The sequence below is a fragment of the Myotis lucifugus genome, unplaced genomic scaffold (genome assembly GCF_000147115.1).
Source record: "Myotis lucifugus unplaced genomic scaffold, Myoluc2.0 scaffold_1, whole genome shotgun sequence".
In the NCBI taxonomy this organism is placed as follows: Eukaryota; Metazoa; Chordata; class Mammalia; order Chiroptera; family Vespertilionidae; genus Myotis; species Myotis lucifugus.
In genome coordinates, this window is record NW_005871049.1 from 17425400 (window position 1) to 17440485 (window position 15086).

At 40.4% G+C, this 15086-nt stretch overlaps 1 protein-coding gene across 6 annotated transcripts in view; it reads right to left on the bottom strand.

Annotated features, from left to right (window-relative positions):
- The window catches only part of NR3C2 (nuclear receptor subfamily 3 group C member 2), a 294549-nt gene that overhangs the window by 82954 nt on the left and 196509 nt on the right, over positions 1 to 15086 (bottom strand). For all 6 annotated transcript variants that reach the window (XM_023754929.1, XM_023754927.1, XM_006081763.3 and 3 more), the window contains one exon: positions 8575 to 8691. In XM_023754929.1, the coding sequence (XP_023610697.1) occupies positions 8575 to 8691 (117 nt within the window). The remainder of the gene's footprint in view (positions 1 to 8574; positions 8692 to 15086) is intronic.

Sequence of the window (15086 nt, forward strand, 5' to 3'; positions counted from 1 at the left end):
AAAACCCTAACTTAACTCTGGTGCCATGTCACATATAGAAATTTTTTGATCTTTGCAACCATAGTAAAACAAAGACTTATATTTTTGATACTTATTTTATATATTTAAATGCCATTTAACAAAGAAAAATCAACCAAAAAAATGAGTTCGCGTGTCACCTCTGACACGCATGTCATAGGTTCGCCATCACTGGTCTAGGAGATCTGTCTGCCACCAGGACTAGATTCCCAGCATTCCTGGTGCTCCCCGTGCTCTGGGCTTCTGCTTCCGGTCCTGGGGCTGCCATCAGAACTACTATTCCCAGAATTCCTGGTGTTCCCTGTGCTGGGAGCAACTGAGGGAGCCAGGGCCCTCCAAGCCTCCGGCTCTCCTGCTCTTCTCTCCGCCTGGTGACCAAGGGAGCCACGTCCCCCCAAGGGAGTGACTGAGGGAGCCACGTCCCCCCAAGTTGCTGGCTCTCCCGCTTCTGCTCTCCGCCCGGTGTCTGTGTATACAAATTAACCCGCCATGTTAACTCCTGATTGGCAGGTGAGCGTAGGAAGGGATGGTCAATTTACACATTTCTCTTTTATTATATAGGATTACATTTTGGAGTTCCTTATTTTTATGATGTAACTCAGCAACTGCCTTTGTATTGTTGACAGATCAAAATAATGAAGCATCACATTCTGAAGAAGCTATTTATATTAGCTCTGCCAGTTCAGCTTTTCAGAGCCTCTCTGTCAAAATGTAAATTATTTTTGAATCAGTAAATAAAGGGCTCAGAAAATATCTTGACTCTTCTTCCATCCTTATTCTCCTAATTTATTACAGAGAACTTTTACATTCCTTTTTTAATCACTGTGATGAGATGTATTTTATAATTTGATAAATCAATAAAAAATTATTAAAATAATTTTCTTTATTGATGTTAGAGAGGAAAGAAGAGAAAGAGAGCAAGAGCAAGCAAGAGAGAGAGAGAGAGAGAGAGAGAGAGAGAGAGAGAAATGTTGATTTGTTGTCCTACTTATTTATGCATTCATTGGTTGATTTTTGTATGTGCCCTGACTGGGATCAAACCCAGAACCTTGGCATAATGGAATGACACTCTAACCAACTGAGCGACCTGGCCAGGGCTGGTTAAAAATATGTTTAAAATCTAGTAAGACTGGGTTAGTCTTTAAAAGGTATGCTATCTGTCGCCCCAAAATCATCACTTTAAAAGACCCTAATTGTATTAAGTATCATACATATTTACTATCAGAGACTGAAGGACTGTTAGAAAGTTAGCTGAATGGTTTTCTGTACATGCTAGAGGTGAGAACAGAAGATTTATTGTAACATAAATAGCTGCCTCTCCCCATTTCACAATCCCAGTATTTTACTGAGAAAATGGAGAGAAGAGGATATTTATTCAGAAAGCCAACGCACAGCAGATCATTAGTCTCTAGATTTTTGAATGGAGAAAGCCTGAGCTGTACACTCCCCAGTGGACAGGTCTGTTAACTGAAAGTAAATGAATTCAGAGATGATAACTTTGGGACATCAGAGTCTGAGGTAGACAGGACAACTGAGTCCCATAGGACAGGCAGGGAGATTCCCCCTAGAATGTTCTAAGATGACTGAGGGCGGTAAACCTAGGCAGCTTGCTTATAAGTGGTTCCTTCTCCTTTCCTAATATCTCCATATTCCTCACCCCTCATCCTCGATCTTAGGGAAAGAGAACAACTCAAGTATAGAGATATGCTCTATAAGAGAATGACCACCTACACATTAATTGGTGATTATAAAAAAAAAGCTTAAGGTTTGCTTTACTTATGCTTTTTGAGTTTGGTTTGGGTTTGTGTATTTTCAAAGTAGCCATATCAAAACGCCTTGAATTCTAAAATAAAGCCTTAGTCGTTCTGATCCAAGAAGCATGAAAGGCTATTATTTTGCTTTGTCAATCTGCTTAGTAAAAACTGACACCTTTTTCTTCTAAATATAGGGACAACTTATAACATGTGAATAAAAATCTGGGCTTGAAACAATTGCTGTGATTTAAGAATGCTCCACAGTGAACACATGACTAACTGTTATGAGTTCATCCCGGAGATGCATCTATTATCTCTCTGACTGCTACCTATACTTAGAGCTCCTTTCTAAAAAATGGGGTCAATGTGTGTCTTGGCACAGGTCATAGTTTGTACCACAAGGACCTACAACCTGGGCACAGGGGCCTGGAGGGCAACAGAGGCAAAGGCAGGTGTTTGTCGGTATCTCCTGGTGGGCTCAACCCAGTAAGAAGCTCTATTCTGCAGTGGCCCACCCACTGGCCTGACCCTCTCTCGGGAAGTCTGAATGCAGGACACTGACATTGAAGCTGACAGACAGAGAGAAGACAGTAGGTAGAAACAGGAGAGTGAAAACCTGGTGTAAGCAAAAGAAACCAGGTAGGGAGGAGAGAGCTCAGTGCAAAGAAGTAGGTAAAAAGAGAAAAAAATATCGGAAAAATTCTAGAAATTGAAAACCTGTTGTGTTCTAAATGACATCTCAGTATTCCACAAAACCTGCGAAATTAACAATATCCTTATACTCCCCAAAACTCTATCATCTGAAGTGACCTGAAAGAATCCTATCTAATAAAAAGGTGATATGCAAATTAACCATTACTCCATCACAAAGATGGCGGCGCCCATAGCCACAAAACGGTGGCGCCAGTCCCTTCAGCCCTGCCAGAGTCCCCCAGTCCTGGGGGGGCGGCCACTGAGAGCGGGCAGCATGAGTGGCCTGGTGGAATGCTTGCTTTGTCGCCATGGCAACAAGGCAAGTATCCCACCCCGGCTGCAGAGGGCCTCTGGGTAGTGCGCACACAAGGGAGGGCTTCTGGGCCGCGGAGAGCCTCTGGGCAGTGGGCGCAGAGCGGCCAGGCCCTGCAGAGAACAGAGAACCTCGGGGAGTGGGCATAAGCCATCAGGGCTCCCGGATTGGAGAGGGCTCCCCCTGAGGGCTCCCAGATTGGAGAGGGTGCAGGTAGGGCTGAGGTACCCACCCCCCGTGCACGAATTTCGTGTACCGGGCCTCTAGTGTAACAATGATATGAAATGCTATGAACAAAACAAAACCAAAACCAAGCAGCCCCATTATTTCACCTGAGAGTTAGGTAACAATTTTGTGTTACAGAGAACATCAGGGACTGTGTAGAGGTAAAAGGCTGCTGATGGACCAGCGACAAGAAAACTGAGAAAGTACAGCTCTGACTCTAGGTGTCCTGAGACCATCAAGGCCAAGTAACAGGATATCCATAAGGTTGGGAAGTAAGACTGGGATGGCAAATGAAAAAGTTAAAGAAAAAATGGAAGTACCAAAGAATATCTGAGGCCCAAGAACATTTCAGCATCCCTGGGTTATGTACTTTAAAAGTCCCGAGAATGGCAGCCTGCTTGAGTCAGCTCTCTGAGGAGTGTGCCCACAGATGCATGCATTCTAGGGAGGATGGCCCTCTGCACAGAAGGCCTGAATTGCTTCTGTTCTGAGATGTCACAGTCTTAGGATTAGAAACCAAATCAATTAGAGTTTCAAAGAAAACAGATAAAAACCAAATGTACATATTGACTGCAAATTATAATCATAACAGTTAAAATTTGAAAGGAAGAAAATGACTTGGAATTGAAGAAATACAGAACATCTTTAAATTCTATCTGCTTTGGCACCAATTCTGAACTCTCCTCCATAAAATTTGTAGGGTAAAAATACCAGTTGCTTAATCCAATCATATCACTATGACAATTAATACGGTGTAACTTATATATGGAGATTCTGAAAAACATAATTTCATCAGTTTATACAAATGTGCTATTTCCCCCTCCTCTTTCCTGCTCAAAAGTCCCACTGAAATTCTTACTGCCTAGAAGCAAGAGGAATGAAAGGAAGAAAAAATATCTGGGGAATGGTATTTCTTCACAAAAGTCATTACACTTGGGCTTTCTAAACTTCTACAGACTACTGTATATCCGGCCTCAGGAGACCCTTAGAGATACAAAAATTGTTTTTCTTATTTGATTTCTGATATTAAACCTACGTTCTCACTGGAGTTGATCCTGTAATTTCTCTCACCAGACCTACACTGCCCGAGTTTTGCAGGTGACCAAGCAACCAGTTGCAGCAAGATGCTGGCAGATAAAGCCAATTTCAAGTAAAAAGATCTTTCTCTCTGTGCTTGGTGTGTCAGTCATGATTCTGTCACTCTTTGGTCTCTGGGTCATTTATTTTTCACTTACTTCTTCATTTCAGTTTTTAAAGCATTTCACAGCAGGGGACTTACTGATGTCTCAATCATTTTATTCCCCACCCCCCAAACACTCCTTCCTGTTCGGGAAAATCTATTCCTTTGGCTATTCAGATGTCTAATTCTTTACTTTTTCTAATTCTTTTAAGTTTTCAGCAGCACTATTAGTTATCTTCTGCTTCCCTTCTCTTTTGTCCAAAATTATGAACTCTATTTTCTTTAAATTTTGTTATAAAACATGTTCATATTATTCACAAACTAGAAAAAAAGAGAAGAAAAGCCTTGTCCATAATCCTCACTAACACAATCATTTTGTGTATTTTAACATTTCTTTCTTGTCTTTTGACTCACGTGAGTCTCTTCATGTATAGTTGTAGTCACAGAATAACCAAAATAATTTTTTATTACTGGTTTTCCAGAAAGTATTCTATGTCGTTATGAATTTTCATTGCTGTGATTTTACTGGCTGATTAATATTGCATTATGTTGATGACCATTAATCTAAATATTTTCCTCTCTTTGGTTCCATTCTTGTTAACAATGCACAAGAGCGTCTGTTTCTTTGAATGACTCCCAGCATTTTAGCTTTGTGTCCCTTCAATTTTTAACCTAGTTGCCTTTTCTCTGCCTCCCAAAAAGCAACCATGATGTCTGCTGTTGCTACTCCTTCCTGTATCCGACATCCTTTTCTCTTTCCACATGACATGTTCCATTCCAAGAGGAAACGGTGGACCCGATCTGGCTACCCAATAAATCGAGTGGGGAACATTCGGCCCACAGGCTGTGTAAGGCCCAAGAAATCATTTGGCCTGGCCCTGCCAAGGCATTAGGGGTGAGTTAATTAAATGCTTGACCAACGATAGCAGGCTAATTTTTTAAGTTGATAATTGTGTATGGCCCGGGAATGATATTATAAATATCTAGATGGCCCTTGGCAGGAAAAAGGTTCCCCACCCCTGCTGAAGTGCTCCAGGTAAACTGAGTAAAAGTGGTTGCTGGGATTAAGGAAAGCTGCAGGTATGTGATGGAAGTACACTGGAACCAGAATTAGGATTATCCTGTGGTTTTGAAGTCTACATTTTTTAAAGCTACAGGAAGCAAGATTTTAATATTTTAGAATCTTCATTAAAGGAATGTAAAAATGGACTTCTTAGAATATCTAGTGAAAAATGAGACATGGAGAGGTGCTTTGAAAAAATGGAAAGGCAACTGAATTAAAATCCTTTATAAAAATTTTTAAAAAATTAAGTATAGTTTGTATACAATATTCTATTAGTTTCAGGTGTACAATATAGTGATTCCACATTTATATACTTGACAATGTAATCACTGCAGCAAGTCTAGCAATCATCCTGTCACCATGACTACAATGCATTTTTCAGGTCTCTAGTGATAGGATCTTGAATTCCAAGTTTCTTAGCTGTAAAATGGGAGGCTTGGAATAGAAACAAAGCAAAACAAAACAAAATAAAACAAAACAAAACACCTCTAAGATCCCCTCTATATTCTATGGTCAAAGTGCAGACAAGCCAGAAACACACCAAAGGACTCATTTTTGATCTGAGGGCCACTTAGCTTTTAGGCTGAGCTTTATATTTTTTAGGAGAATCTTTAAAAGACATGACTAGATCATGCTCTTCAGGATACTGGCATGTAACAGTAAAGTGACTCCTTCCTTTGGAGAAGGAGGTAAATGCTCCTGCATACAGAACCAGGACCTTTTTTAGATCTCCTAATAGGGGCTATACTAAGAATGGCAGGCCCAGCTTGGGGCCTGAAAAGCTGCTATTTTCCTTTCCATTTCTCTGTTGACATGCTCACATCTCCTGCTATATTTTCCTTTGTATGCGGCCTAAAGCTCAGCAGGATTTTTAAAGAAAAGAAGAGTACTTGTGAGAGGGAGGGAGTGGATCTTGACAAAAGGGAAGAGGCACATTTATGGCTTTATTTTCTGAGGAATACAAACCTATCGCTCTTTCCCCTGCCTCCACTTTCTAAAGGAGAGCCTGCTTTGGAAGCATGGGCAGGATTATGCTCTAACCAGCTGACAGGATAGGGAAAAGAGCATTTTAAAGTGTTTGGGACCCGTGAAGTCTTTAGAAGGGTTTGGCTAATTCTGCTCTGGGAGTCAGGATCATTCACTAACAGAAAATGCCTCCCCAGTATTATAGTGGGTGGTCATCTGCCTTATCCCCCAGAGGTGGCAGGGAGAGGGCTGGATGAGAAGGGACTGGTCAGCTCTGCTTTGCTGGGAAAGCAGGGGTGATAGTGGAACATGTCTGAAAAGGTTTTAATTCACATTTTTTTAATTTTAAAAATCACTTTGCATTAAAAGGTTAAACTTTGCATTACCTTTTAAAAAAATATAATAAAATGGCTAGCATTTCTTTTGGCCTAACTGGAAACTAAAAGAGAGGCTTCAGAATAAGTGATAAAGGAAAAAGAAAATTACAACGTATGTTACTGCAACTGGATAATTAGTAAAAGTTAATTATTTAATCCATGAACCAGAAGTGGTTAAATTATAACTTGACCATAAAAATACTACTTTCATAAATATTAATTTCCACTCTGTCCGTTTTGACTCACTACTTTCAATGATCTCAAGATTCAAAGCAAGCTTTCTCTCTATCAAAATGGTTTACTAAAACCAATCAGACATATCCCACACATACAGAAACCAACAACAGATCACATGAATGCTGTGTCACATCCTACCAGACCTCTGATGTTGGACTTGACAAACTTGATTTAGAATTCCTTTTACAACCAGTGGCTGTACAATTGTGCCATTCAGATGGTAAAGTATTAATCTCTCCTGATCCCCACTCACCTGCGCCAGAAGGCGATCTTTTGTGCCACACCTGCGATGACTTGGATTATTAGAAGAAGGGAGCTGTGTGGTATACCAGAAACATCAGACCAGGAGCCCACAGATCCACCATCCAGCTTCATCACCTTACTGGCTGGGCATCTTTGGGCAAGTCACTTAACTTCCCTAAGCACATGAGGTTTACCATCACCAAAACATGGGGAAGTACTGTCTTCCACATAATGTGTGAAAGTGCTATAGAAATTGCAATGAGCATTACCATCACCCATCACACCACTGATTGTGATCGATGCAAGTGATAGATGAACAGAAACTTGGTAACTTGCCTGAGGTTACATGGTTAGAAAGTGGCTGAACAAGGGTTCCCAAGCAGGCATTCTGCCTCTTAACCACCCTGGGCCTCTCTGGACCAGCCACTATTTGCAGTAATATTTGACTTGCAATTAGTGGTGATTTCTTTGATTCTTTTCTTTTATAGCTTCTGCGTTTATTAAATACTTAGAAAGGTCTTCTCTACTTGGAGAATATATATTTTTTTTAAACCATGTTTTCTTTTGGTAATTCTGTAGTTATATTTCAAAGTTTAAATCTTTGAAATACCCAGAATTTATTTTGGTGGATAGTAAGAGTTTGGATTCAACTTTGTTTTCCAGATGGCTTCCCAGTTGTCACAATAACTTCTGTTGAATAATCTAATCTCTCCCCACTGATCTGAAATGCCAACTTTATTATACACAAAATTCTCATATTATTTGAATCTATTTCTTGACTTTCTGTTGACAATCAGTAAACAAATACACAGCCTATTTAATTACTGTAGCAGTATCATATGTTTAACCATTTGGGAGAGCTAGTTGCCCTCGTTATTTTTCTTTTCCAGAATTTTTCTGGCTGTCCTTTAGAAACTCAGAATCATCAACTGGTATTTCTGCTAGGATTGTGTTAGATTTATAAATTAATTTAGGGAAAACTGATACCATTAGGAGGTTGAGTCCTCTGCTGAATAACATCCATGAATGTGTGTACTTTTGTGTTTGGTTCAAGTCTTTTACCTCCTCCCCACCTTTGTTTGGTGAGCTCCTATAACAGTTTAAAGTTTTGCTCATTTAAGTCTTCCTTTATTACATTTACTCCAGGAGTTAGGAACGTATTCCTATCTGGTTAATGTTATCACATGTATGCATTATTTAAAGCCGATGTGGTAACAGAAACTGTTAGCTACAATACTTATGAAGTGTCATTCATTTTTGTTTGGTTATGTGCTCTGTTCTTGAAACCTTGGCAAACTCAGGTGTGAAAACATCACTGGAACCAACGCCACATGACATACTTCTTTTAAACTCCTGTTAAGACATACTTTTCTCCAAAAATGTTTTAGCATGAATACAGAACTTGTTAGAGTTTTGGAAATCTTAAATTCTGGGAGTACATAGAGCCTAGTGGTATTATATTACAAAGTAACAATTTTTACTGAACTAAAAAACACAAAACTTACCTCCCAAATTCATTCCGGCTTGAAGACATTTCTGAAGTCTGCAGGCAGGACAATTCTTCCGTCGAATCTTATCAATGATGCAATCATTTCTTCCAGCACATAAATAGTTGTGTTGCCCTGCATAAAATAAAATTTAAAAAGCAACTATTAAAACAAAGATTATTATACTGACATAAATTACTAACATGCATACTCAGCATACTCAGAATATAAAATTTCCCTTTTCCTTCCTTGAAATCTCCTTTTCAAAGCAGCAGAAGAGAAACAGGATTTATGGGTAATACAGGCACAGGGATGGTCAGCTGAACACAGATGAGATTTTGGATTACAGATGATCAGATTAACATCAACGTTTGTTCATTTCCAAAAGGTCCTCATTCATATAAGGAGAGCTGCTCTCCCCCATTGTTTAAATATTTTGATAGCTACATGCAGCTTTCAGATGTGCAAATTATATGCAGGGATCACAACAACACTGATCTGAATGAAGGTCCTGCCACAGCTGTTTAATCTGCCATGCCTACAAACAGTTTACAAATGTGATTTCAACCAGAAAACTTTCAAATTATACAGTAATTATTGCACATGTTTAACTTTCATTCTGCTGACGAAACTGGAAAAACATTCACATGTGGGAATATGTTTAGAGAGTGGCATCTACTGGCAACAGGTAAACTTGTAGCCTAGCTCTATCACTCATTTATTTATTCAAAAAAATATCTACAAAACATCCAGTAGGTACCAGGTACTATTAGAAACACTAGGGATACAATAATTAATAAGACAGATATCCCTGATCTCATTAACTTTCACTCAACTGTGGGGAGATAGACACCAGATGAGGTAATTAGGTAAAATGTACAGCAATACACTCTAGGGAATAAAAGAAGGGAAGGGGCATATTACACAATGCAGGTATGGGAGGGCACGGGAGGATGTTGACATTTTAGAAACAGTGCATGCGGCGGGGGGTGGCTCACTAGAAGGTGATTTTAAATGAAAGGCCTGAAGGAAATGAAGGTGCTGTATGGATACACCAGGCAGTGGGAAATGAGGTGGGGGCAGGGGTGGGGAGGCTGCTTGGCATGTTTAAGCAATAGCCAAGTGGGAAAGAGGAGAACGAATGAGTGGAAACAAGAGGAGACGAGGAGAAAGAGCTAAGGTGAGTCCGCTCACGTAGGGCCTTATAGGTCACATTTGACTTTTACCCTGAGTGAGACGGGAAGCCACTAGCGTAGAGGGCTTTGACCTGATGTGGTTCAAATTTGATAGGATCCGCTGGCTGCTGTTTTGAGCACTGACTGCAGTGGGCTAGGGAAGGGAGCAGGGGAGGAGGTTGTAATCCAAGGGTGGGTCAGTGGGGTAGCAGTGACTGTGGTGAGAAGTGGTCAGGGTCTAGATGCATTTGAAACTCAACAGCTACTAGGATTTGCTGATCGGCTAGAGGAAAAGCGTAATTACAGAGGCATTAAGATGCTTGGGCTGAACAATTAAAAAAATAGAAATGCCACAAATCAAAATGCAGAACACAGGAGGAGCATGCGATTTACAGGTAACTGTCAAGTTTGAGAGGCCTGAGAGGTATCTATCTAAGTAGAGGTGTCAAATTGGCAGCGAAATACACAGGTCTGGAGTTAGGGAGAGGTCTGGGCTGGAGATGGAATCAGCTTGTGGCCTGGGGAACCTTTTTTCTGCCAAAGGCCATGTGGATATGTATCACATCATTCTCGGACCATGCAAAATTATCAACTTAAAAATTAGCCTGCTATATTTGGTCAAACATTTGGTCAGACATTTAATTAACTCACCCTTAATGCCTTTGCAGGGCCAGACCAAATGATTATTTTGCAGGCTTCATATGGCCCACGGGCTGGTCGTTCCCCACCCCTGAATAAGCCATGAGATTGGATGAGATCATATGGAGAGTGGGCAAAACTGGGAAGAGAAGGGTCTGAGGACTGAGGCCAGGGTCCCTGCAAACATGCAGACAGGAGTCCAGGGAGTGAACAGGCTCGAAAGCACTCCCTTCAGCCTAGTGCCATCACACTCCCTTGGTTGAGAATTATACTCAGTAAAATAATGTGCAGTCCTTAATGCAATTAAAATAATTTAATCCAGAGCACATTCTCAGTAGCACGATGGCAAATATTAGTAATAATAATAAAATGCTAGCAACAGCATAGGGAAATCTATCAAAGTGAAGAAATGAAACCCCACCATTATAGTAATCTAATGACTTATTTAAAAAATGAAGGCTCTAAGTGAATATGATGAGGTGCAGATAATTACACAAAGGAAATCAAGAGGTAAAAACTGTGACTGTGGAACGGCATTAAGTGATTTAAAGTATGTGTGGTTGGAGTCCCAAAAGGAAATGAGAGAATAGGTGAGAAAAAATATGTGAAGATTTCCAAATTTGAATAAAACCACCACTTGAAAATCCAGAAAGCTTAGCAAATGCCCCAAAAGATAAATACCAAAAGAATACCACAAACAAAAAAAATCTAAAACAACCCACTATGACAGAAAATAGTGAAATTTCTAAAAAAAAATTAAGACTTAAAAGCAGCCAAAGCAAAACCAAAAAAATTACACAAAAGGGAACAAGAATAAGAGTAATAACTGATTTAAACAAATAAAGCTAGAAGATAACATATAATATCTTTAAAGACTGTCAACTCAGAATAACCAATAAAAACTTTATCAAAATGAAGGTGAAATAAAGACATTTTAGGATAAATAAGGCTAAGGAAACCTGTTGCGAGCAGAATCACATTATAAGAAATGAAAAAGGAAGTTCTTCTTGCAGAAGGAAAATACCAGCTAGAAACTGAGATGTACAGAGAGGGTCCTGCTTGGCTTTCTGACCCTGGTTTAAGCTGTCCCTGCCTTTCCCAGAACCCTCTGCTGCTTCTTTGCAAATAAATCCTCAGAGCTCTTTTCCTTGATGTGTATGTGGAGAAGGGACTGAAAGGTATGCTACTGGAGATGAGGCAGAAATGATTTGTACACATGGATCTTTTGTGAGCCTCTTAGCAGCCAGAAGGCCTTGGGTGGGTTTGTGTCTACATGCAACATACTGCATGAACATGTAAATTCCGTATGTCATACATGTATTTAACTTATCGGTAACCATGCGTTCCTTCTTTCAGCATTATTCACTAGCAACTATCTGCCAGGCAGTATGCTGTTTGTACCACATCTCTCCTTTCTCCATTACCTTACAGACAGATTCTTCATGGTGTCCAGCGGAGGGGCAGAGTGCCCATCGATGGGTACTCAGCACTTCTGTACAAAAGTTTCATTTTAAATGAATATTTTGGAATCTTCAAATCATAGCCCATTTACTTTAAGCTGTGATTTCTCTCCATGTTGTGGATAGGTGCACTTTTGTCCTTTGAAGAATCCATTACAGTGCTTGCTACCAGCTAGTTAGAACTTTCTCTAAATTTTTTATGAGAGAAACTAATTATAATCAACTTGAAAATTGTGGGACATTTGTATTTCCCCTATAAATTTTTGATTTATTTAGTTTCCAACTTTTTGTACAGATTCTTGAGTATTAGTGTATTTACACTGATAAATAGGTTGTGAGTTTTTGGACTTAGGGGTGGGGGAGTAACCGGATCATATTCTTAGCCAACCACATGGCTAGTGCAGCAAACGTAAGCAAAGCTTGGATCAGAGGCATTGGATACGGTAATGCTGCATCATTATTTCTACTGGTGCTTTTATTACTGATATTTTATCTTTATTTTTATTGGTGTGAAAGATAATGAATTCTGTGGCTTACTTTTTTTAAAATATATTTTTGATTTCAGAGAGAGGAAAGGAGTGGGAGAGAGAGAAACATCAATGATGAGAGAGAATCATTGATGGGTTGTCTCCTGTAACCCCCCCACTGGGGATTGAACCCGCAACCCAGGCATGTGCCCTTGCCCGGGAATCAAACTGTGACCTCTAGGTTCATGGGTGGATGCTCAACCACTGAGCCAGGCCTTATTTTTCACAGAATGGAAAAACTCCAATGATCGGTCACTTTGCATAGCTGTATCTCTATTCACATATACAGACATACAGGTCAGTCCTGCATCCCTCGCACCATACTCAGACATCCTATAGCTGAGGACGGGCAGTGCTGGGAGCTGCCAGCAGTCCCTTGCCCCGCTGAAGGTCAGCCCGAGGTTGAGGCAGCACTGAGCACATCTTCCCAATACCTCTTTATGTTTGACCTCAGGAAGGAGTCCTGTCCCTGCCTTTCTCTGGCTCCGCTAATTTCATATTCAGTGACATATACAGATATGCACACGTCCTTCAACTCCACAGCAATGTTCTGCACCCCTAACTCTAGGTGGAAAAATCTGCTCTCCTCTTTTATCTCACCTGGGAGCTAAGTCATAAGCATGGCTGATAATGAGGGTAGCCCCTTTCATCAAGTAAAATACTCAAGTTTTCAGGTAAAATTACATATGAAAGAAACAGGTTCTAGAAGCCCTAAAACTATGATGAACACCTACAAACAACTTTTAGAATCTTTAAAGAAAGGAGCAGGCATTAACCAGGCAGGAGATTAAAGGCATTCTAGACTAATTGGAATGCCTCAAATTCTATGTACTGACTTACCAAGACACTTTGGGAGCACAGCCCTTTTTATATCGGGGTGGGGGGGCGGGGGGTAGGCTAACTGGAGAGAATAAGAATTGACGTTGGCCCCTGTCCAGCACCCCAGGTCCTTTTCCATCTCTCCAAAGAAACTGTGCCTGGGGCCTCAGATTGGGCTTCTAGAGGGGACCACTTCTGTCCCCCACCCCACTGATGTTTCCTCCTCAGAGGGATACCATATTTCAGGCACCCCCCCCCCACTCCCTTTCCTCACACGGCCTTGCTGAGTAAGTCTGAGAAGAATAAATCTGACCTGATTGCCTCCTTAGTCCCCTCTTCCTGGAGGAGGACACCCCTAGGGGCAGATGCAGCCTCCAGTCTTGAGGAGCCTCTACCTGTATCTAATTCTAGAGCTTAGGTAGCAGGCCCCCACCTATTTTGCTCTTACCACTCAGCCACGTCCTTTAACTTAGTTACCCACCCCAAAGTTGATATTTTGTCGTATACCAGCTACTGCCATGTTTTATCTCTCAGCTTGTTCAGAACCTGGTGGGGAGGTGTGGTGATATTTCACAGGTGCCTTAGAGATGAAGAGAGAGCCACAGCACCAGAGCCCCTGCCACTCCACAACAGGGACAAATACCAAGACTGGATCCGGAAACAAGGATCCTGTGGTTCCCTCCACCCCCTTCCTGGAATGCCTCTCCCCGATTCCTGATGCCCCAGGTTGCAGCTGTGGAAAGGCAGGGAACCCCGAGGAGGTGGTCACTGTGGGAATACAACTGTGATAGTTAAGACTTATTTCAAACTCTTTTCTGTTGTTTTCCTTTAAAAAAAAAACAAGCTATCAAGAAATTTCAGAATCTTGTTTTCCTTTAAAACATTATTTTCATGCTTACCATATTATGTGACATATAATTTTATTTTTCACATTTAACCCAAAATCTTTATTTTACAAATAAGAGAATCGCCTTCTTCAGGCCATAAAGATGCATGAATATCCTTCTAGCACCTTTTGTCTGTATCCCATATTTGAACTCTGACATTGCTTTCTGATTTTTCATGTTGAGGATCCTATTTCCCATGGGATAAAGAGCACCTTAGAATATAGGGCAAGAATTTGTGCTAGATTCTTGATAAGTTCATTTGAACTGACCTTACTTGATTGAAATGCATAGGAAGGAATAAGCTTGGTGAGACCGAGCCATTCTCCTGAATCAGATCTAACATAGTGGCCTTTCTGTCTCTTAATTACTCAGCTTGTACTGCTGCAAATTCCCCAAACATACGCAAGAACACTCACATCCAGGGACAAACAAAAAATAGCCTCTAGCATAATAACAGAAAACAAACCACAAACTGTACTCTTTGTGAATTAATATTATTTCTGTTTTCCATCATTATAAGTATGGAGAGTCCTGTACGTAGAACGAGGGGACACACTGCGTGAGCTCTAAGATTCCGTCCGGTTCTAACATAAATCACAACCCCCTATTATTGGTGGCTCTTATTTATCATTTCCACCCACTATCACCTATTTTTGTAGTAGTTGAGCATGAATCTATAAGAGAATTTAACTAAAAGAGATCATAACTTAGAAAACAGTTAAATGTTTATCATTTCCTGAATGATATATTGCTCAATAATGTGTTATATGCCCAAAGCCATTAGCAAGCCTGACGGTTTTGTTGATGTTACTTTTCATGAAAACATGGGGATTCTGCACTTTAGCAGGAAACCAAACTTTTGAAGAGTCCTCTTCACTTAAACTTCCCCCGATGGACATTCAAGAATAACCAGACTTTATGCACAATGTAAGTTTCCTTCTTCAAAAAATGCACTCATTTTCAGAAAGGCAGTGTCACCAAATTGCTCTCCAAATTAACTTGTTTGAATCCCTCTTTCATTTT